At 36.6% G+C, this 23,165-nt stretch overlaps 3 protein-coding genes across 4 annotated transcripts; 2 read left to right on the top strand and 1 right to left on the bottom strand.

Moving 5' to 3' along the window:
- Window positions 1–468: 468 nt before the first annotated feature.
- Window positions 469–11,542, bottom strand: LOC123523344 (tartrate-resistant acid phosphatase type 5-like). Its single transcript, XM_045301031.2, has 6 exons — window positions 11,400–11,542; window positions 10,590–10,825; window positions 10,009–10,133; window positions 9,400–9,591; window positions 3,762–3,909; window positions 469–729 (listed from the first exon to the last, which is right to left on the bottom strand). Exons 1-6 carry the CDS (start codon window positions 11,464–11,466, stop codon window positions 484–486), a joined length of 1,014 nt encoding a protein of 337 aa, XP_045156966.2. The 5' UTR covers window positions 11,467–11,542; the 3' UTR covers window positions 469–483.
- A 2,748-nt stretch (window positions 11,543–14,290) lies between these two features.
- Window positions 14,291–19,313, top strand: LOC123523987 (uncharacterized). 2 transcript variants are annotated; one of them, XM_045301828.2, is made up of 4 exons: window positions 14,291–14,412; window positions 16,740–16,896; window positions 17,698–17,835; window positions 19,042–19,312. In XM_045301828.2, exons 2-4 carry the CDS (start codon window positions 16,762–16,764, stop codon window positions 19,105–19,107), a joined length of 339 nt encoding a protein of 112 aa, XP_045157763.2. In that variant the 5' UTR covers window positions 14,291–14,412; window positions 16,740–16,761; the 3' UTR covers window positions 19,108–19,312. The 2 variants fall into 2 exon arrangements, with proteins under 2 accessions (XP_045157763.2, XP_045157765.2); XM_045301830.2 differs by having other exon boundaries at window positions 14,349–14,416; window positions 19,042–19,313.
- Window positions 19,314–19,322: 9 nt separating this feature from the next.
- Window positions 19,323–20,582, top strand: LOC123523986 (transmembrane protein 18-like). Its single transcript, XM_045301827.2, has one exon. The coding sequence runs from the start codon at window positions 19,323–19,325 to the stop codon at window positions 19,857–19,859; it is 537 nt and encodes a 178-aa protein (XP_045157762.2). The 3' UTR covers window positions 19,860–20,582.
- Window positions 20,583–23,165: the final 2,583 nt, after the last annotated feature.

The following is a 23,165-nucleotide window of genomic DNA, read 5'->3' as shown; positions in this document are numbered from 1 at the left end:
TATTACTCTGAATGACATGTATAACTGTGCAAATGTCAATCTACCGGAGTATGCATAATTAGGCATAACAAGCAGTGACGGGGAGCAGGGATGAGCGACTACTTGGAATGGGTAAAATAATTTCCATAACTTTACCAAAATCAAATTGATAAAAGCATTTTGACAGTACATATGTTTTAATGTGATTTTTAGCATACAACAGCTAGGTACAGAGTTCAAAGTTAGTAACCTTAACCACATAATCACCGAGGTCCAACAATTCTGATTATGGTTTCAATTACAGTATTTGGTCTGCATGTAAGCCCGAACCACACTTTAAAATATTTTCTAAATACAAAAAGATACATTTTACAGGCAAGAGACTAGATATAGACACCGGATGCCTATTATTCTTAAACTGATAATACGTCCGGTATTTTAATCTTTCAACTGTAAAAAGGAAATATTTATACAAAAACATAACTGATAAACTTTTCATATGTTTTATTTCCTTGGTTTAATTTCATGCTCGTATCGAACAAAACCCACTCCATCAATGAACTTTACTTTCATTGCGGAGTCAGAAACCTCAAAGTATGAAAAGCCTCCTAAATACATGAGGTCCGCAAAAATGAATTTCAAATTTTCCCTTGGAACGGAGGTAAGATGCGCCTGAGATTTGTCCACGAAGTTCGCAGCACCCACGTTAAAGTAATCCATTGTTTGCCCCTCGGTACTCATCTGAATATGCTAAAATACAGAAAGCAAATGCAGATTTTTAGACTTTTAAATTAGTGCTTAAAATTACTAAAAATTACGCCCACTACGTTAACTCAGTATGGAAAGTACAGTTTACAAATCTATACTAGTATGTCTTGACGAGACGATATGTATTGCAACTACATCTGTCTTCCATCTCTGATTGGTGTAGGAAGTTGTCATGTATTGCAAATACATCCGTATTCCATCTCTGATTGATGTTGGAAGTTGTCCTGTATTGCAAATACATCCGTCTTCCATCTCTGATTGATGTAGAAAGTTGTCCTGTATTGCAAATACATCCGTCTTCCATCTCTGATTGGTATAGGAATTGTCCTGTATTGCAAATACATCCGTCGTCCATCTCTGATTGGTGTTGGAAATTGTCCTGTATTGCAAATACATCCGTCTTCCATCTCTGATTGGTGTAGGAAGTTGTCCTGTTGTGCAAATACATCAGTCTTCCATCTCTGATTGGTGTAGGAAGTTGTCATGTATTGCAAATACATCCGTATTCCATCTCTGATTGATGTTGGAAGCTGTCCTGTATTGCAAATACATCCGTCTTCCATCTCTGATTGGTGTAGGAAGCTGTCCTGTATTGCAAATACATCCGTCTTCCATCTCTGATTGGTGTAGGAAGCTGTCCTGTATTGCAAATACATCCGTATTCCATCTCTGATTGATGTTGGAAGTTGTCCTGTATTGCAAATACATCCGTCTTCCATCTCTGATTGATGTAGGAAGTTGTCATGTATTGCAAATTCATCCGTACTCCATCCCTGATTGATGTAAGAAGTTGCCATGTATTGCAAATGCATCCGCCCCAATCTCTGATTGATGTAGGAAGTTGCCATGTACAGTCAAACCTGCCTATAAAGACCACACTTGGGAGAGCCAAAATGTAGTCTTTATTGACAGGTGGTCTTTATTCACAGTTTAAAATAAACTGTAAATGTTAAAATGGGAAACAAAACAGGTGGTCTTTACAGGCAAGTGGTCTTTGTTCAGAGGTGTTTTTAACACAGGTTTGACTGTATTGTAAATGCATTCGCCCCAATCTCTGATTGATGTAGGAAGTTGTCCTGTATTGCAAATACATTCGCCCCCATCTTTGATTGATGTTGGAAGTTGTCCTGTATTGCAAATACATACGACTCCATCTCTGATGATGTAGGAAGTTGTCATGTATTGCAAATACATCTGTCGTCCATCTCTGATTGATGTAGGAAGTTGTCATGTATTGCAAATACACCTGTCGTCCATCTCTGATTGATGTAGGAAGTTGTCATGTATTGCAAATACACCTGTCGTCCATCTCTGATTGATGTAGGAAGTTGTCATGTATTGCAAATACACCTGTCGTCCATCTCTGATTGATGTAGGAAGTTGTCATGTATTGCAAATACATCCGTCGTCCATCTCTGACTGATGTAGGAAGTTGTCCTGTATTGCAAATACATCCGTCGTCCATCTCTGACTGATGTAGGAAGTTGTCCTGTATTGCAAATACATCCGTCGTCCATCTCTGATTGATGTAAGACATTGTCATGCATTGCAAATACATCCGTCGTCCATCTCTGATTGATGTCTGGTTAATGTAGGAAGTTGTCATGCATTGCAAATACATCCGTCCTCCATCTCTGTTTGATGTAGGAAGTTGTCATGCATTGCAAAAACAACCGTCTTCAATATCTGGTTAATGTAGGAAGTTGTCATGCACTGCAAATACATCCGTCATCCATCTCTGGTTAATGTAGGAAGTTGTCATGCATTGCAAATACATCTGTCCTCTATCTCTGATTGATGTAGGAAGTTGTCATCATCCGTCCTCCATCTCTGATTGATGTAGGAAGTTGTTATCATCCGTCCTGATGTAGGAAGTCGTCATGTTTTGCAAATACATCCGTCATCCATCTCTGGTTAATGTAGGAAGTTGTCATGCATTGCAAATACATCTGTCCTCTATCTCTGATTGATGTAGGAAGTTGTCATCATCCGTCCTCCATCTCTGATTGATGTAGGAAGTTGTTATCATCCGTCCTGATGTAGGAAGTCGTCATGTTTTGCAAATACATCCGTCATCCATCTCTGGTTAATGTAGGAAGTTGTCATGCATTGCAAATACATCTGTCCTCTATCTCTGATTGATGTAGGAAGTTGTCATCATCCGTCCTCCATCTCTGATTGATGTAGGAAGTTATTTTCATCCGTCCTGATGTAGGAAGTCGTCATGTTTTGCAAATACATCCGTCATCCATCTCTGGTTGATGTAAGAAGTTGTCAGTTACTTTCTAACAAATGGTAAGTTTTGGTGTGGAATTTATGAATGTTTGGCCATCGTGTGTCAAAAGCTGACATGAAATAATTACAAAAAGCAAGCACAATGTAATTCAATTTTAGTACGTTTGCTACCTGCAAGCTTACAGGCAAGATTTTTTGAAAACTGCAAGTTGCCCGTCCAGTTTGCTCAATAGCTAGAGAACAATGTTTATACTAGCTTCCTGTCGAATCCTCACTTATAGCACTATATCTCAAATATGTTTAAGGTAGCTCTGAATGTCTGTTACCCCGCAATTCCTAACTTAACGCTATTTATCTGGATAACATAGAATAAAACCTGGGCCGTGCATACGCAAACGTAAATCATGCGACGAATATGTGAGAAACGTTGTGTAAACGGATAAAACTATCAGCGTTATGATGTTTCTGAACAACCATCTTAAACTAAGACGTCCACTCAGCATGTCCTCGAATGTTCGCGCATTCTCGGTCATAATTTCAGAAGCCAGTGCGTCTATAAACTTTGTGCTCAGTCTCAAATTTGTTTTATGAAGTTGTTAATTGCAGAGAAGGATTTCATACTCGTACAGAAACAACTTAACTGTTGCAGTACGTTTCAAACTGTTATCTTTCTAAATTCCCATTTCTAACTTCTGTGCAACTAGTATTTCTACGTCAATAAAACTCGAGTAATTGAAATTGCTCTCTATTTATTAAGTAACTAAACCAATGCATGTTACCTGTAACTGGTGGTCATGGCCGGCTAGATATGCACTGACACTGTTCTGGTACAGCATAGGTTCGAGTCTCTGAATGAGGCAGTCGGTAGGTCCGTGCTCGGCTACTGACCTTATCGGGTAATGTCCACCAACTAAAATATAGTCAGCCCTGAAACAATAAATGGCACGAACTTATAATCGGCCAATATGGAATATATTTGAATTATCTTGAATGGGATTTACCTGATATAGTACAGCTCACCATGACATTGGACAATTTCAGTTTGTTTACGTATCACAATCTGATCACCTCGGCCTTTAATGTATATTATACGGAGAATACGGAAATACCCGATGTTTCACGATTGTTCCGTATCAATGAAAAAGAACTGTTGTTACAGAGAAGCCAAGTAATAACGGCCAAAGAATGTCGAAATTGAAATTACTGAATGTCATTTCGTCTCCAGGAGCTTTTTTAAAAATAAAGCTGAGATGAAATGGTCATACAACTCAGTATCATAGCATACTTTTCTATTATTATGGACTGCAACAGGGGTTTGTCTATGTCACTTCTATTTCGTAAAGATTCGTTGTATCCAGATTAATAATATCTGTCATGTGTTTACGAATCGGATAGAAATATCCGTCCCGAGGGCACATGCGCATCGGGCGGTAATGAGGCTTGCCGAATTACCGCCCATGCGCAGGTGGCCGAGGGACGGATATTTCCATCCGATTCGTAAACACATGACTGTTATTTTTTCTTGCATATCGTATACATGTTAGCATTTTATTCTGGCAGATTATTTTTCTTGCATACCGTATTTTACAAATAACAGGTAGAAATACTTTCTTTATAGCACTCTTTCTCATAGTAGGGAACGAACACAAAGCGCGGGAAATTAACCTCCGTAAGCAGAAGTGACGTCATGATGTTTTGCGTCACGCACAATAACAAAGTTCCACTTTAGTTTTATCGTTTGTAGCGTAACGTTATGTTACGGTAAACTAACGTATTTTGAATCGAGAAATATACTATAAGGAACGATGAGAAACTAGATCTATCAATGTTCCTGCTTTTTTTCGTATTTTACATAAGCAATATATTATCAGTGCATGAACCACTGCTTTAGTTGTCATTAACAGCACGAGAGTCATCTGGCATGGGGGTGCCAGATGGGTTTTGCCGGCATGGGTTAAATCACCGGAAACGCCAGTCAAAATATTCTCTTGACTGAATTACTTGGTTTATAGTATGCATAATGGACACTGCTCTAGTTTTTCTGTGAACGGGTGATAATGCTTTAGTGTCGTCAGAGCCTAGCCGATATTTCCACTGACTATCTTATACCTCATTTAAACGGGTGCATTTTCATCCTTCTATAAGAAGCTTAGCATCTTTAGTAGACCAACATTTAGCCTACATATAACAGAATATATTTTAAGGAGGAAACACACACACTATATTCTTTTTTCAGAGCCCACGTTATTGACTGGTACCAACAAAAACTGGAAGATACTTCTTATTTAGATCTCTGTATATTTTTACGTTTAATGCATCAGTGACGTTTCCATGACGTCGCAAACATAATCACTTCGCACACTTCTGACGTCAGATATACTGGGACAAAATCTGCCTTGAAATTATTGTACCGGCAATATTTTTTAACGTAAACCCATAAATTATACATGAAATGAAAGCTGACATGAAACTCCAGACGATGATTTAATCGGAATTGCTCTACATTTTCGCGTAACCGTACCGTTTTGTGGCTATAAGAACTTTTTAAGCATCAATACAGTAACATTTTTCGACGCTGAAAAAAATGACGTGAATGTGAAGATATGGCCCTTAAGGCTAGGCAAAAAATGTTTGTTTCTAGTAACATGCTATACAAATAGGGTAGGTAGCTATAAAGTGCCGCCAGTATTTATTTACACATTTACAATTAACTATAATAGATTTTTATTTAATGATGATTTAATCGGAATTGCTCTACGTTTTCGCTTAATAAAATGAGAGCCAAAAACGAGTTTTCTTTTTACTTAAAATTTACACAAAAAATAGCTTCGCTCAGCAGTAAAAAAATATCCATTCGTAATTTTTTGATTAAAACTGAATATGTTTTAAATTAGATCTAGTATGTTTTCTGAATAACAGTCAAAATTTAGAAAGTTCTGCGGTGTCGTTTTTAAGTAATTAGCTGTTATGCGTTGATACTAGGTCAACAAATTTACGTTTTTCCGACGTCACCATTTCAAATTGTTTTTGAAGAATTGACAAGTTACGCAACGTTCAGATAAACGTGAAATTACATTAGTTATCCCATTAATTAGTAATTGTGGTAGCTTTTATGGAATGTGTAATCACACAGACGGTAACACTATCATAAGTTAAGATACTGCCAGATCCGAATATCTACCGTTCAGACCCGAAATACGGAAATATTATGTTTCTGCGAGGATAAGTACTGATTAAGGAATAGGCTGAGACTATGGCATTCGTTTATAGTGATAAGAATAATTATCACATCAGTGGAAACACTAGTGTAAATTTCCTTTCAGTGACCTCATTATCTGCGTGGTCATATTCGAAGTTATGCAAGATAATAAACATGTATTATTTGAAACTCTTCTAACATATACAAAATTATTGCTAATACATTTTCTGCAAATAGAACTGAGCCTATTTTATATACCTTGTATAAAGCGTACCATATTTATGTAGTAATTTTACAGAAATGACCCAATTTGTCTATAATAGCATAAATTATTACACATTTGTTCAGAGCAAATTGGCCGATCGCGATCACGTGCTTGGTGTGTTAAAAAGACATGTAGACGCATATTTTACGATTTTTATCGCTTTTTATTACTAGGTTTACGATATATTACTCTAGATATCTTAATGAAAGTTACATTCATTTGTAGAACTATTCAAGAACTATTTCATAAAGGTATAGCGCAAGGCTCAAACCCGACCCCAAGGGTCGTCCGGGCTCGAACATGGGTGCCATTATGTCAAAAAGCAAAAACATTACGAAAATACACTTTATTTTTCTGAAAAAATATTTTACATCAACTAAGGCTCTTAAGTAACTCATTTTGGCGAATATCAATTATTTCTTTGGAAATAAATAGTTTTAAGTAAGTTTTGTCCGTCTGTACGATCTGCAGACTTGATATAGGAACCGTATAACGCTAATCTTGGTAGCATTTTTTTCGAAAAATTCATCAGTTTCTTTTTATTATAAAAAGCGTTAAGAGTAAGATATCAAACTGAAATTTCTTTTAAAAAGTAGTTGGAAATATTGTCTAATCGAATATGAAAAACTATTGTCTTCCTCGATGAGCACGCCGTCGGAAACATTTGCTGAACTTTGCCATTTTTGGCTTGAAATATTTGCCGTAAAATAAGGAAAAAGTGCTTATAAAATATTTACTTTGGCGAAATAACTGCAAATTAAAACTTTTGACAGAAAATGACAAAATTTGAAAGTTTGTGACAAAAAAGACAACATCGTTTCGTCCGTCTGTACGTAATTTAGGATAAAAGCTGTATTTCCGTACTTTTCCGTATGGTAAAAGGCAGTGTTTTTCATTAACTTCACGTAATTGTAGAATGTTCCAGTCACTAGATATTTTAATGAAATAACTTTTATAAATTATATCTAAACATTATCTAAGCAGATATGTAAATTGTATATTTTTATCGCCGACGGTTTCGTCGGAGGACCGTCTCAAAATGTATCATTTTTCGTGAAAATATGCATACTTCTTCATATATTAAATAGAGGGGCTGGCCTTGTCAGAGGAGTCATATCTTCATAACCTGATTTCCGATTTTAATAAATGAAACCTTGTTGCAAAGTGCAAGCAAGTACCTAGAGAAAACAGGCCACGTCAGGTTCGAACCCGGTCGATTAGGGGTAAAGGTCATAGGTCAAATTCCGGTAATATTCTCAAAATATGAACTTTTCAGAGCTGTCAAGGCAGTCCTGAAAACTCAAACACTACCTTCACTGAGTCCAATGACACCATTGGAGCAATTCTCACGGCTCCCCTGGGCGGGCCAGCTTAGTCTTGGCCAGCACCCTACTGCAAATAACAAGTTTGGTCATTTTCAGATACCTGTCCTGAGCTCTCAGGATGGCATCGTATGGACTTGTAAGTAGCTTAAATGTAAAGCTAAGACATCTACAAACATATTCATATACGGTATAGGTAGGTACCTGGGGAGTATAGATTCGAACAAGGGTCAAAATCTAACATAGTGTCATTATCAGCTGAAATTCAGTATGAATTTAATACAATACCGTTCCTCCATGTATTACCTCTCCTGACACATATGGCTCACCCAGGTTTTCGAACATGGTCTTAATCCGTAGCCAGGACCCTTACCTAGTCGACCATGTATTAAAAGGGTACAAGTTTATGTCAAAAGGGACCCAACTGGGTTGAAACCCTTCCAGACATGGTCAAAAAGCCATTTCGAACCTACTTCGTAGCCGTGACATGGCCTTATACCTAATAATAAATATATTTCAGTTAATTGTAACTGTGTAAATAAAAATTGTAACTGTGTAAATAAATACTGGCGGCACCTTAGCTACCTACCCTATTTTTTAGCATGTTACCAGAAATAAACTTTTTTTGCCTAAACTTAAGGGCCATATCTTCACATTCACGTCATTTTTTTCAGCGTCGAAAAATGTTACTGTAGTGGTACTTAAAAAGTTTTTATAGCCACAAAATGGCACGGTAAAACTTTCTGTTTTTCACTATATATTTACAGGACGTATTAGTGTAAAACATATTCTATTTTGGTAAAATTACGGATGGATATTTTTAACGCTGAGCGAAGTTTTTTTTGTGGAAAATTTAAGTATAAACAAAACTCGTTTTTTGGCTTTCATTCTATTAAACGAAAACGTAGAGCAATTCCGATTAAATCATCATTAAATAAAAATCTATTATAGTTGATTGTAACTGTGTAAATAAAAACTGGCGGCACTTTAGCTACTTATCCTATTTGTTTAGCATGTTACCAGAAACAGTTTTTATTTTTGCCTAGCCTTAAGGGCCATATCTTCACATTCACGTCATTTTTTTTCAGCGTCGAAAAATGTTACTGTAGTGATGCTTAAAAAGTTCTTATAGTCACAAAACGGCACGGTAAAACTTTCTGTTTTTTACTATAGATTAAATTTAAAAAGCACGTCAGCATTTTCTCATTGTAGTAAAAATATCAAAATGTGACTTTTCTTGACTTTACTAATAAAATGTTTGAATAATATACAATAAAAATAAATGAAAAGAACGACAGACAGTGGTTGAAATCATAATTATCTGGAATGCATTTAAATATCAGTATCGTTTATCTAAACTCAATTTTATTCTTAAAATCACAGTGTAGGCATAGACCCGTTTAAATGCGTCTATGTGCGGAAAAGATGTTACAAATTTTCATTATTTCTTTTATTTTTTAAAAGTTGTCGTAGATTTGTTGTCTGAGTCTCGAATCCAAATCATGCTAAGTTAAATTGAAAGAGAATTTCTTGATACTCTGAAATTTGTAAAACCGTATTTTATCAAATGGTTTGAAGATTGTAATTTAAGCCGTATAGCGTTTGATTATAATCTATAAATTAATACTTACTGCGACTCGTTCAGTGAACGTTCAATCCATTTCCACTGGTCTTCAGCCGCCTTCAAATCCGCCGGGCCGACCGGGGGCTGATCCAAGGCATATACATTGCCGCACAATTGTATTGTATCTATTAGCAAGATATCCAGTGTCCTTCCTCCAGGAATTGGCTGTGTTACTTTGTGATAGAAGTCTGGGAACTTCCTTTATAGAAAGAAAAGATGTATCTAATTTTAAATTTTGAAAGAGTCAGCGATATAACTGTTACACTTTTTCCAAGGGCCATATATGCACTTCATATGTTTCTCGTTCACACGAATCTATGCATAAAGAAGGTAGAAAAGTGTCTTATTTAATCGACGTAAATAGTCGTCTAAAATACCGACCTGAAGTGGATGGTAAAACTTATTTCCGACCGAGCTCATGGCAGGGTCATATTTACCCCATCAGCATCTAGTCCAGGCCGATAACGCTGGAACTAAAACCCATACTAACGTTTAACAAGTAGTATTACTGTGGTCCAACCCGCTAACCACTGCTCCACAGAGCCCTTAGAACAACGGTTGTTCACACATATACATTGGCAGATGCATCTATAATGTATTGTTATAGACTCCTTACCACCTGCTAGAACGTTTCGAGTACTCAATTTGCGCAGAAACATTTCCAAAGTAATCATGGTTTCCGGCGACGACATACCATGGAATATGCAGGGAACTATTGTAATACACTGCTTCAAATGTCGTCTGCAATGTAAGGATATTGAAAAGAATTACTAATTCCTATGTTAACACAACACAAAAGTAAATTTTGTTCCAAAAGCCTTACTAGTACTGGTGCGATTATGCTCGAACACTGAAGGCTATGTAAATTAGGCCAAAGGAACCCGGAAACTAAAACGTGGTTATACAAGACCATCTGACGTGCTTGACTGTAACATTTCAATCCTCCCTTTTCCTATTTTTTAATAACTTAATCCTTTTTTTACATTTTACACCTTGGTGCGCAACAGTAAAACAACATGCTACAAATAAAGTATTAAAATACATGTTCAGTTTAGTCAGAAAAGTTTAATACAAATCTATGACAAACCCCAAACTAAACTTGGAATCTTTTTGATCACTGAACATAATTTAATAAAACTATAAAATTCTGATTGTGATAACAAATTATTTATTCACGGAGATATCGCAGAACACTACCTGGAATCTTGGATCATCTACACTTTCAACACCGTAAAGGTAGAAGTTATCTCCAAGTGCTAGTACGAAACTCACTTTCTCCCTCGCCGCTACTCGTGCCATCTGATCCGCTACCGAGGTTTGAACTGGGGTTGTGTATGGATGGAAAGATATACCACCCCAGTCACCAAATGCTAGAAAGTTCAGTGATCCATGGCTGCTTGGTGGCTCAAACAGGAATGGAGTGCATACTTCGACTGTTATCAAATGAAATCTAGATAGTATTTCATCAACATAGAATTTGTCTAATTCCTTAGTCGAAAAAATGTTGGTCATTGGGGGTTGCAAAAATAATATTAAGGAGCTTCAAATTCCGAAAATTCGAAGAAAACATTACTTGATAATAAGTAAAGTTTTAAGCAGAAAGAACTATTTCTACAGTTCCACTGCATTGGTTATTCTTACTAAATGTGGCTATAATCACGGCAGACGATATAGGAACTACTTAAAGTGGCAAGCTACATCAAATCTTAGGACAATTTAGCTATCCATATAGTTAGCAAGAAAGTAAAGATGTTATTTTTGCCGAGATATAAAGACTAAGATCCGATATTCAAAGTAATTCTTGTAGCGAAGCACAACATGCATGCATAGGTTTGGAACTAGGCTCTTCAACGCATATAATACCACATATATGTATGTATTCGCTAGACAGATCAATGTAACAGACTAAGGTTTGGAACGAGTTTGTTTTTCATAGAACCTAGAGTTGTTAGTAAACATGCATGCGTTATATATATAGAGATTAAATGTAAATAAATCGAATATTACCTTGAAAAATGAACAATATCGTTATAAGAATATACATTTTGTCATTCATTCTGTGGTCCGAGTTCATATGCTTATCTGAAATTTATCTTATCTTCTGTAGTAATCTTAACTATGATGGCTCGTTTCTGTGCCACGCAAGAACGACAACACGACAGCATGATAAAGTAAATGCCCCCGCCATAAGAGGACATGCCTGAGTAGGGGGTGACATGACACGAGAACACGACAAAGTTGCATTTTGTCTTGCTGTCGTGCTCACGGGAGAGTCAGGAGATAACATGAGGACACCTCTTACTGTTTTGTCTATGTTTCGCCTTCCGGTTGACATACCTATCATATCTGACAAGAAACATAAATTTGGTAACTTTTCTTCCTCGTCTAAGCTTGATATCATATTCAAAGAACTCAGTCCTTGCCATGAAATCTTCACACAAGACCTAGGTTATTCCCTACTTAGAAAACACCGTGTCACAGAAGTAGGTGGTAAATTTTTATTGCAGTTATATATTTGCATTTATGTTCAGGAAATGCCTGCACTTAAATCCAACAGCGAAAATCTTTTAACTAAGCGTGGACCTAGCGTGCAAAACAAAGATATGCGTACTATAAATCTCATTAGCTAGATGCATATATCTCGTAGAATTTGCACAATATTTTGATAAAGTAAACAAATGTTGCCCAAACGTATGAGCGGCTTGGGATCTGGATGTATCCAGGTAAGACTGGCATACTACGAGCCCATCCTGTGACTGTAAACACCTAATATACTACAATCCTTGAGACCCTTAGTGATGTAAATCTAACTTCCGAAGCCTGGCTCGCATATACCTTGACCGAAATAGACCAAACTAGAAGCGGCTCAAAGATGGGTAGTGTATTGGGCTATGCCCGACTTTTGACGTACATCTAGTGTAACAGAAATGTCATGCATTCTAAAATGGCCCAGGTTGTATCTCCGACACGCTATCGGATAATCTTGACTCTGATCTGCGACACTAACTCAGTGCCAACATGGCGGATGTAAACACGATACAAATTTGTTTTCTATGTAATTTCGATGTATAAAGGTATGTTTCGTTTGTTATATCTGTCTCCATTGATCAAGTGTATATTTATTTCAAAATATATCATGTTAAATGTATTAAATCTTTTGTTTTAAGGTTGAAAACTGTCGAACAAGGCAAAGTATTCAATGAAATGTTTTATGAAAAATCTAAAAAAATGCTTATATGCTTTTGTTGCCCCTACTATCTTGCTGTTTGGAAACAAAAATGTACTGCTTGATAGGCCCGTTTACAGTATATTGTTAGCACACTGCATATTGACACAATACATGTTCAAATGTGCTGACAGCGAGAAAATGGATAAAAACCTAACTTCTAGTTGATAATTATAACCGAAATCAGTTTACACGCGGAATGGATAAAAACCTAACTTACATGAAATCTTGGGAGAATAAACACTTAACTGACTAATATTCTATAGAAATGAACGAGTTCGCATGTACATGATGTATGCTAAACGATCGCATCTACTAGTAAATATAATATTATATGTGTGCATGTGCCTATTTTCATTAAAATTATATTGCTTGTTCATCAGTGACAGTGTTTATGGGTTTTTTTTCAGTGTAAAAACTATGGACCGCTTGAGTTTGTGCTGGTTGTATACAGTGGGAAATATGGATATCGGTCAAAAGTATTAAATGTGAAACAGGAAAAATTGTTGAAGACGAGTCCTGTTAAAAAAGTGATTGAAGAATGAGCCCTTAAAACAAAAGCATAACAAAATCAATGACCCTAGTGTGGATATCTATGATCGTTCAAAGTTTAAGTGTGTATATTGTGATGCATCTTTTGACACTTTAGAGGAAATGATTGAACACTGCTCTTTGAAACTTAGTGAAAATGGTTTGAAATACTGTGAATTGTGTTTGGGCACTACAGGGACTAACAAATATGGCTATAAATCTAAATAACACGAATTAAGGCATTATCCCTTCCGCTATTAAACGGAGTAGCAAGGAACTTCTAGTAAAAGATAATATTGTTATCATCCGCCAGAAACAGAGTCACCACGGGACTGTAAATACACCTGTAAACTTACTTGAATACATGCACAATTCAGTGAGAACATTCTTAGCACAGATGAAGCTATCGATGAAATGAAACGGATTTTACCACAAGTACTGAGTTCTCTGTTTGAAAGTGGTAAACTAGTATCTTGCTTGAAATTCAGTCGATTGATTTATGAAGGCAAGTTACCGATTAACAATATATGTTACCTTCCTTTCAATGGCATGATAGAATGGTTTTCAAGCAGCAACACTAGCCGTTGAAACTGTGTTTTGATGGTAAGAAGATCAGTCGTGAAAAAGCCTTGGGAGATATTGATTGTTGGGGTTACGAATCCAAGCCTACTTTCAAAGAAAGACAGAATGAAAGTAAAATGCAGATGTAATGAAAATTCAAATCAAATTAGACCACCTCATGGAAGACGTAATACAAAATATGAAGCAGTTATCACCATCTGACAAAAGTGATTTACATCATTCTACATTACATGAAATTAAATCTCTTCGGACAGGACAGGACAGAGTCAAGATTATCCGGGTACATAGCGTGGACACATAGGCTCTCGACTGTCCCTAATCTATGAAAGTACAAATGGGCGGGAAATCTCCGTTGAAGACCCGGCCCATTCCTTGATTAAAGAGAGTCAAACCACCAACGTGTTGTCTTACAGGTTAATCTCTGTCACTGTTGATAATTATCAACCATAGATGTGCAATGGAGGAATAGTACCCTACCTGATATTATTTATTTCTGTCATCCAAGAGTATGAAAAATAAACGTATGTGTCATGGGGCAATCGTACGTTACACTTAACAGATCGTGTACTGATGACAACGATAAAACAAGCCGACAGCGATAATTTGCACCAAACTTAGTCGTAATTTTGAAGAAACTCCACATCATCGAGCTGAAAGAAAAAAGTATTTTAAGGCTGAATGGTAGGTAAGACGTTTATTATAAATGTTGATTATTTATTCGTACGTTGTTATCTTTCGTTTAACAGCAGAATACAGGTAAATAACATTTTCAATTTTACCCAGATCGACGTGTATTTAAACGTGGCATTACTCGGATAATGAGCGTTCGGATTTCGTTGTCGTTCAAAATTGCTTCATTCTTTTTACAATAATAAAATATTCAAATGAAACTTTCTGTTTGAACAAAGCTTAATATATAAGCAAAGTGGCATTAATTATTACTGTAATTAGGACAAGGCCTTTTATTTTTGAAAGTGGCTAGAGGTCACCTGGGGTGTGGTAATCAATATATATATGTAATATTTTGTACTGTTTTACCTGTGTATTGTAATTTCCGGGGTAAAGGTGTGATGAGTTGTAATAATGTTATTTCATTGTTTTTTTTGTAGTTATCTTTGTATAAATTGCTCTCACTCTGCTTGAAGACATCATTCACAGCTGTTTACATTAGTCACTGTTTATTCAAGAAGTAAAACAAATTTGAAATTTAATTATTCATGTGCTTGAGCAAAGAAGTATAAAATACACAGAATGGCAACTGGCTGTAATCTCACGTGAGCTCATGTCAGAGCGTGATCCGGCGTTATCTTACTAAAAACAAACATCGGTGAGAATAGAGTTACAATTTGTACCTTTAAAACTACATTTAAAATACATGTTAGCTTCTAAAACAAAATTAGTTTAATGTGAAATGGTCTTAAGACACGAAGTACACGGTTTTTTTGCAATCGAAAGAAGCGTGGTCATACGGTGATAATTATTTTACCGATGAATAATTGCTTTCGCATACATGTACAAAATGGCGCATGGAGAAAGCGCCACTTCCGGTCACGGGAGGTTGGTGAGATTTGCTCTATATGCCTTTCAAGTTGCCAATCTATTTATTTTTATAGCTCTTTGGCTTGAGGTAACAAAATCTAAAATACTAAAGAAAAAAGTAAAGTTTATTTGATTTATTATTTTATTCCTTGAATCCCAAGAAAAACATGAATTTGATCAAAAATTTCCATTAAAGCTTATAGCTAATTATTGAATTAATAATTTTTCAAATATGTCATAGGGTGAGAAAATGTGCAGCCAGACCGGGACTCAATTTCGGGGCCTCAAAATGCTCTACTAAGCTAGCCGGCCACCTACACATTTAAACCCATTTTGATATTCATATCCTGTACCATGACATACTCCCCCCGCTATATGAAATTCGTCTTCGAACTTCTAATGCGATAGAGACGAGGTAACACCCGCCACATTGGTCGCCAAATGTCACAGGGTGAGAAAAATGTGCAGCCAGACTGGGACTCGAACCAGGGGTCTTGGAATACCATTCCATTGCTCTACCGAATGAGCTAGCCGGTCACCTACACATTTTCTGACTATTTCATTATTCAAGTCCTATACCGTGACAAATGTGCAGTCATGTTTTTCTCGAGTTTAAATGTTTCCTGTCGCTTGCATTTAATATTTAAAACTGAGCAAAAATTGATAAAATTTTTTTGAAATCTTCTATTTTTTTTTATAGATAAATGATAGTCTCCTCTCTGCAAATATCATTTTCAGTGTTCATATTGATTACCTTACATCTGAAAAGCACTGGTTGGGTTGTCTAGAGGTTAGATTACCTGACTCTAGGTCTAGAGTCTAGAGGTCCGGTTACTGGACCCCTAACCACTGTCCAGTTTAGCTCTAGGAAAAACACAACTTAAGGAGTGTCTAGCCATCTGGTATCTGGACACCTAGCCTGCATGCTAGCTGTTTGGTAACCAGACTCTTAGCCTGTTATCTTTGGGTTTTCAAGGCATCAGGTAATCAATTTGTTTCTGATTTAAGTAGTTTATAGTGAAAATATTGTATCTTACTTTGTATAAGAAATTTCCTCAAAGCAGTTGTCTCTGAGAACATGAAAAAATGGTACTATTAGCTTTCTAGCTTTGCAATCAATATTTTTTGGAAATTATAAGAGGTTGTACATTTTGTACCAGAAGGTAGAATAAGCCAAGATAAGTGTCTGTTAGTGGATACATTGTTGGTCACGCAGGAGCTTTGATATTTGTAGCTCATGTTTACCAACTGATAATGCATGGCAATGCCTTTATGTAATGCAACATTTGATATACTTCATATATGTGAAGAATCAACATGTTTTGTTTGTTTTAGGGAATGCCACTCTGTTTAGAAATTAAAAGATTCAAAATGACTTATACTAAGTCAGTTTATTTCTAGGGTATGTAATTTTGTCATTGCAGTGTCTGGCAATCCAATTACATGTATGTTTTAACGTTTTGTTTCAGTTGCTGATGTATACCACACGTTATGAAGACTGGCGGATTGTTATTTAGTGTGTGTGTTTGCTTAGCTATCCTGCTCCTCATAGATTGTATAAGTGAGGCACATTCAGCGAGGGTGCAGTACCAGTACAAGAAATACACTTACAGAAAGAAGAGAGATGTAAGAACCTTTTTTAATCCTGTGAAAAAAAAAGAGTAGCATTAAAGCATAGAGTGAAAAGTAACTGAAGGAACTTTATACGTCGTAACAAGACATTCTAACACGACAAGTAAATAACCTACATAAATATAGAGCAAAATCTATCTCGGGTTATTCTGCAATAAACCACTCGCTTGCAATGGTGTCATCCGATTCAGGTGCATAGCACGGCCGTAAAAAGTAGTTACCATTTTTTTCTAACACTGTTGATACTAGTATGTCGTGTTAGAATCGAAATAATAAATTTCCAAGTGTGATTTATCGTAGAATAACCCGAGTTTTTCATTCTGATGCGAAATAATATATCACACAGGCCTACGGCCTTCGTGATATATTCTTATGCATAAGAACTCATCTACGATAAACCACGTTTGGGAACTTATTATTTCTTAATTAACGTTAAAATTTTCCGGGTTTACTGGAAAAACATAAGGTAGATTTAGAAAGAGATTAAGGGAAGAAAGGTAATAGTATGGTAGGGGATGTTGAATGTCTGTACAGACCTAGGAGTATGATAGACTAAAGCTCTTGAAACAGCCATTGGCATTTAACTACCCAAGTTTTATGCCCAGGAGGTACTCATTTACAGCTAAGTAGAATGAAGCAATCGAGATAGATGCCTTATCAGGGACATACCATAGTTGGACTGGCCCTGATCTGAACCTGGGTCTGCCATCTACATAGGAAAGTGTGTGGGAACTCTCAACCAATGTGTCCTCCCTAGTAAAAATTATTAACATCTCTAACTTTATATTGTTGTAGGATAAAATCTATAAGAATGCTAAGCAGCCGTGTGATGTGAATCCAGATTGTCTTGCAAAGCGAGGAGCAGAGCAAGCTATTTGTATACGCCAATGCATCTCAGATTTCTGTTACAAAGATATCTACTCAGCAGACGAGGTATGTGTGAAAATTTAAATGAGCCGTGCCATTAGAAAACCAACATAGTGCGTTGCGACCAGCATGGATCCAGACCAGCCTGCACATCCACGCAGTCTGGTCAGAATCAATGCTGGTCGCTTTCAAAGCATTAGCGAACAGCATGGATCCTGGCCAGACTGGGCGGATGTGCAGGCTGGCCTGGATCCATGTTGGTCGCAAACACACTATGTTGGTTTTCCCATGACACGGCTCAAATAAGAAAGATTAATCAGCTGTGTCTGTCTAAAATATTTGGCCCACTACTAACAAGGTTTTTCACCAGGAAGCTTTTCAAGTTCTTGATTACTCCTCCAGAACTTTAGCCTTGCTGATATAGTGAATTAATGCATTATGTATAAAGCTGGTCAGTACTGTTTAGTTACTCTTTAGCCCACTAGAACACAGCTTGCTGAAAGTGGCTGTTTTGATCACCAGCGGTCTGTCATACGCCTGTCCATCTGTCAACATTTTCTTTTTGAACAACTACTTTGAAACCACTTTTTGCAAATTGATAAAACTTGGCCGAGATTTTCCTTGTATGATCCTCTTTCACAAAATTTCAGATACTTTCTCATAAACCAGTCTTCTAAAGTTGTTAAAAGTCTTCTTGATTTTAAAATGACAGCAGGGATTATGTGTTGTATTCCTAATCTAGAAGACTTTGAAAGTCTTCCCTTAGAATATACCAGCTTTCAAAGTTATTTAGCAGAAATGTTATTTGTTTAGGATGGTTGTGGCAGTTTTAGGTAAAATTAATTCCCAATAATAGAATTTGTTCAAACTTTGTATATGGACACAGTGTCATGTTAGAAACAGAATTATGAAAAAAAAATGAAAGTCACCATGCTTGTTCAGGAGTTATCTGCCCTTGAATATGCAAATTTGAAGAAAAACCCAGTTTTAACTTAAGGTTAGGTAACTCCTAAACAAACGTGTTGATCTTTTGTTTTTGCATTTTTCTGTTTCTAACATGAAACTGTATTCATATACAAAGTTTGAACAAATTCTATTATTGGAAATCTTTTGCCCCTCTCTCATACAAGAAACTGCAGCAAGTGTCTTTAAAACCTGCTTAAACTTTGAAACTCTGGAGAGTCACCATGGCCAACTTGTGTTATATAGTGAGAACATGAGTAACTTGATTTTGGATAGTTTAGTTAATTACATTCATTTATTCTTTTTCAGCTTGAAGAAGGTGAAATTGATGTTAGACTGAATTCCTTCAAAGGTTGTGTTGCGCAAAGAAAATAGAGGTTCACAGACTTACAAAATATATTCAGTTCCAATAGTGTACATATCGTTCTGTCAATTTGCTATCTTTCTTGTTAATGATTTTACCTAATGTTTTAATTTCTGTCAAGAACACAAGAAATAATTTTTGCTTTACTGCTAGCATCACTCATAAATAAAAGCAGCTTTCTTGCCAAAGAAAAGACATAATAGAGCAGTGTTTGTAAATTTGAAAAATGGCTGACGATTCAAGAAATGATTTCAGAGGTCCAATAAATCCCATTAGAGTTAATGAGATAGACGGATTAATAAAATACCTACAAAGTATAAACTGGACGGAACCTTGGTTCTGCGGTCTTGCTGCTTTCCATCTTACATGTGCAATATTGACTGTGCTTACAAGAAATAAGGGAGTGCTACAAGCCATTTATTTCAGTGTTTTAATGATTCTGGTATTCTGTGCGGAATATATAAATGAATGGGCAGCTAAGAATTTTAAACTATTTGCCAGTGAGCAATATTTTGACAGTAACGGTTTGTTTATCTCGATTGTATTCTCTATGCCGTTGTTGATGAACTGTTTAGTGATCGTCATCTCATGGCTGTGGGACGTGGGAATGTTGATTCACAATGTTAAACAGTTAAAAATAAAACAGAGAAGTAGACAGGCTGAGAAACAGAAAGGGAAGGACGCCAAGGAGGAGAGTACAGAAGAGGAAACTGAACAGGATTCGCAAGAAAATCAAGATAGTGAGGATAAGAAAGAGAAGTGATTGTTGATAAATATGCTGGTGTGATTAAAATTTAAAGGCATTTGATTCCTTGAATATGTGTTAGAATATTCAACAGTTGTGCATACTTTGATATTGTTACATTTTGTGAACCAGAGTAACAACTGTGTTTTTTAAAAGAAAAGATGTTATATGTATATTCGAAGAAATTTTTAATTTGCATTACTTTGCGCATAGTTCAAGATCAAGAAGGAAGGGGAGATCACCTCAAATCATGCATGTTTATCCACTTAAATTGAGTGAATAAAACACAGCTAGATTTTATCAGTCTTCCAATAAATCCTGTTAACTGTGAAAATATAAATTATTTGCTAGAATTCCATTTCAAGTTCTTCTAAACATGGTTAATTTTGCAAGCTGGTTGATAATTTCATTTGAAATAATGAATTAACATTGTGTTTTATGTATATAAGAGGGTTTAAAGTAAGGAACACTGCATATTGTTTTGGGTTATATGGTCTGTATGTTTGTCACTGAAGCTGAACTATTTTAAAAATTGAAATGGTGCATGATTGTTTTCTTAATTACATGTGATAGGTATCTTCAGTAACCACAAATGCTTTTATTCTACATGTATATTTAAAAAAATAGTAAGTGTTAAGAGTATAAACTTCTAGATTTTGTTGGTAACAGAAATAGACACTTGTTCCTTTTGTTTGTGAAGTTTTGGGTAGTGTTTCATATTACAATAAATGCATAATAATATGACATTTTTCAAACTGAGTCTTGTTATTAGCTCACCAGAGCCACAGGCTCAGGGTGAGCTATTCTGATCACTCACTGTCCGGTGTCCGTCGTCCGTAAACTTTTACTTTAAATGACATCTCTTCATAAACCGCTAGGCGAATTTCATCCAAACTTCACAGGAATGTTCCTTGGGTGAAGCTCTACAAAAATTGTTCAAAGAAATATATTCCAGGCAGAACTCTGGTTGCTATGGCAACCGAAAGGAAAAACTTTAAAAATCTTCTTCTCAAACACCAGAAGCCATAGAGCTTAGATATTTATATTTGGTGTGAAGCATTGCCTCAGGGGTCACTTGATTTTACATAGGAAAATCTTAAAAAATCTTTTTCTCAAAAACCAGAAGCCCTAGAGCTTAGATATTGGACATGTAGCATTGCCTAGTGGACCTCTACTAAAATTGTTCAAATCATGACCCCAGGGTCAAAATTGACCTCGCTCTAGGGGTCACTTGATTTTACATAGATTTCTACAGGAAAATCTTCAATTTTTAAAAAAAAATCAACCAGAAGGCCTAGAGCTTAGATATTTGACATGTAACATTGCCTAGTAGACTTGTACAAACTTTGTTCAAATCATGACCCATGGGGTAAAATTGGCCCTGCCCTAGGGGTCACTTGATTTTACATAGGAAAATCTTCGAAAATTTTCTAAAACTAAACCAGAAGGCCTAGAGCTTAGATATTTCACATGTAGCATTGCCTAATGGACCTCTACTAAAGTTGTTCAAATCATGACCCCAGGGTCAAATTGACCCCGCTCCATGGGGTTACTTTATTGTATATAGAAAAATCTTCATAATTTTCTAACAAGAGTGTCATGATGACCCTGGATCACTCACCTGAGTAATATGAGCTACATGCTTCAAATGTCAAACTGATGATAAAATATTAAGAAAGTCGGTAGGTCATATTCATGGTCAATGAAATTCAGTTTTACGATTTGTGTGCAGAACTGTGTATGTTGTCAAAATTTCAAGGCTGTATCTTAAAAAACAAGAAAGTAGGTCAGTAGGTCAAGGTCACAGTCAAGTGACATCATATTATTTGGGGTCATCAGGTAATTATAATTAAACAGTCTTGGAAATAGGATCAGATGATTTTTAGCTCACCTGTTACAAAGTGACAAGGTGAGCTTTTGTGATCATGTGGCGTCCGTGCGTGCATGCATCCATAAACTTCTGCTTGTGACCACTCTAGAGGTCACATTTTTATGGCCCCGAAGGGAGGCATATAGTTTTTGAACCGTCTGTCAGTCTGTCCGCAATTTTCGTGTCCGGTCCATATCTTTGTCATCGATGGATGGATTTTCAAATAACTTGGCATGAATGTGTACCACAGTAAGATGACTTGTCGCGCGCAAGACCCAGGTCCGTAGCTCAAAGGTCAAGGTCACACTTAGACATTAAAGGATAGTGCATTGATGGGCGTGTCCGATCCATATCTTTGTCATCCATGGATGGATTTTCAAATAACTTGGCATGAATGTGTACCACAGTAAGACGACGTGTCGCGCGCAAGACCCAGGTCCGTAGCTCAAAGGTCAAGGTCACACTTGGACTTTAAAGGATAGTGCATTGATGGGCGTGTCCGGTCCATATCTTTGTCATCCATGGATGGATTTTCAAATAACTTGGCATGAATGTGTACCACAGTAAGACGACGTGTCGTGCGCAAGACCCAGGTCCATAGCTCAAAGGTCAAGGTCACACTTAGACGTTAAAGGTCATTTTTCATGATAGTGCATTGATGGGCGTGTCCGGTCCATATCTTTGTCATCCATGGATGGATTTTCAAATAACTTGGCATGAATGTGTACCACAGTAAGACGATGTGTCGCGCGCAAGACCCAGGTCCGTAGCTCAAAGGTCAAGGTCACACTTAGACGTTAAAGGATAGTGCATTGATGGGCGTGTCCGATCCATATCTTTGTCATCCATAGATGGATTTTCAAATAACTTGGCATGAATGTGTACCACAGTAAGACGACGTGTAGTGCGCAAGACCCAGGTCCATAGCTCAAAGGTCAAGGTCACACTTAGACGTTAAAGGTCATTTTTCATGATAGTGCATTGATGGGCGTGTCCGGTCCATATCTTTGTCATTCATGCATGGATTTTAAAATAACTACGTATGAATGTGTGACACAGTAAGACGACGTGTCGCTATCAAGACCCAGCTCCGTAGGTCAAAGGTCGTAAACTCTAACATCGGCCATAACTATTCATTCAAAGTGCCATCGGGGGCATGTGTCATCCTATGGAGACAGCTCTTGTTCATGGGATCTTTATGAAAGATGGTCAGAATGTTCATCTTGATGATATCTAGGTCAAGTTCGAAACTGGGTCAAGTGCGGTCCAAAACTAGGTCAGTAGGTCTAAAAATAGAAAAACCATACGACCTCCCTAGAGGCCATATGTTTCAATGGATCTTCATGAAATTTGGTCAGAATGTTCAGCTTGATGATATCTAGGTCAAGTTCGAAACTGGGTCATGTGTGGTCCAAAACTAGGTCAGTAGGTCTAAAAATAGAAAAACCTTGTGA

Source organism: Mercenaria mercenaria, chromosome 3 (genome assembly GCF_021730395.1).
Source record: "Mercenaria mercenaria strain notata chromosome 3, MADL_Memer_1, whole genome shotgun sequence".
Taxonomy (NCBI): Eukaryota; Metazoa; Mollusca; class Bivalvia; order Venerida; family Veneridae; genus Mercenaria; species Mercenaria mercenaria.
The sequence above is the reverse complement of the archived record's forward strand: the minus strand, read 5'-3'. Positions and strand labels throughout refer to the sequence as shown.

Bases quoted from the DNA above. Each gene is read 5' to 3' on its own strand.
- LOC123523344 (XM_045301031.2), bottom strand. From the start codon at position 11,466: ATGAACTCGGACCACAGAATGAATGACAAAATGTATATTCTTATAACG. The intron at 10,826-11,399 runs GTAATATTCGAT...ATTTGATAACAG, and splicing joins GATATTGTTCATTTTTCAAG to TCGAAGTATGCACTCCATTC. The intron at 730-3,761 runs GTAACATGCATT...TCTGTATTTTAG, and splicing joins GCCATGACCACCAGTTACAG to CATATTCAGATGAGTACCGA.
- LOC123523987 (XM_045301830.2), top strand. From the start codon at position 16,762: ATGAAGACTGGCGGATTGTTATTTAGTGTGTGTGTTTGCTTAGCTATC. The intron at 16,897-17,697 runs GTAAGAACCTTT...ATATTGTTGTAG, and splicing joins CTTACAGAAAGAAGAGAGAT to GATAAAATCTATAAGAATGC. The intron at 17,836-19,041 runs GTATGTGTGAAA...ATTCTTTTTCAG, and splicing joins ATATCTACTCAGCAGACGAG to CTTGAAGAAGGTGAAATTGA.
- LOC123523986 (XM_045301827.2), top strand. From the start codon at position 19,323: ATGGCTGACGATTCAAGAAATGATTTCAGAGGTCCAATAAATCCCATT.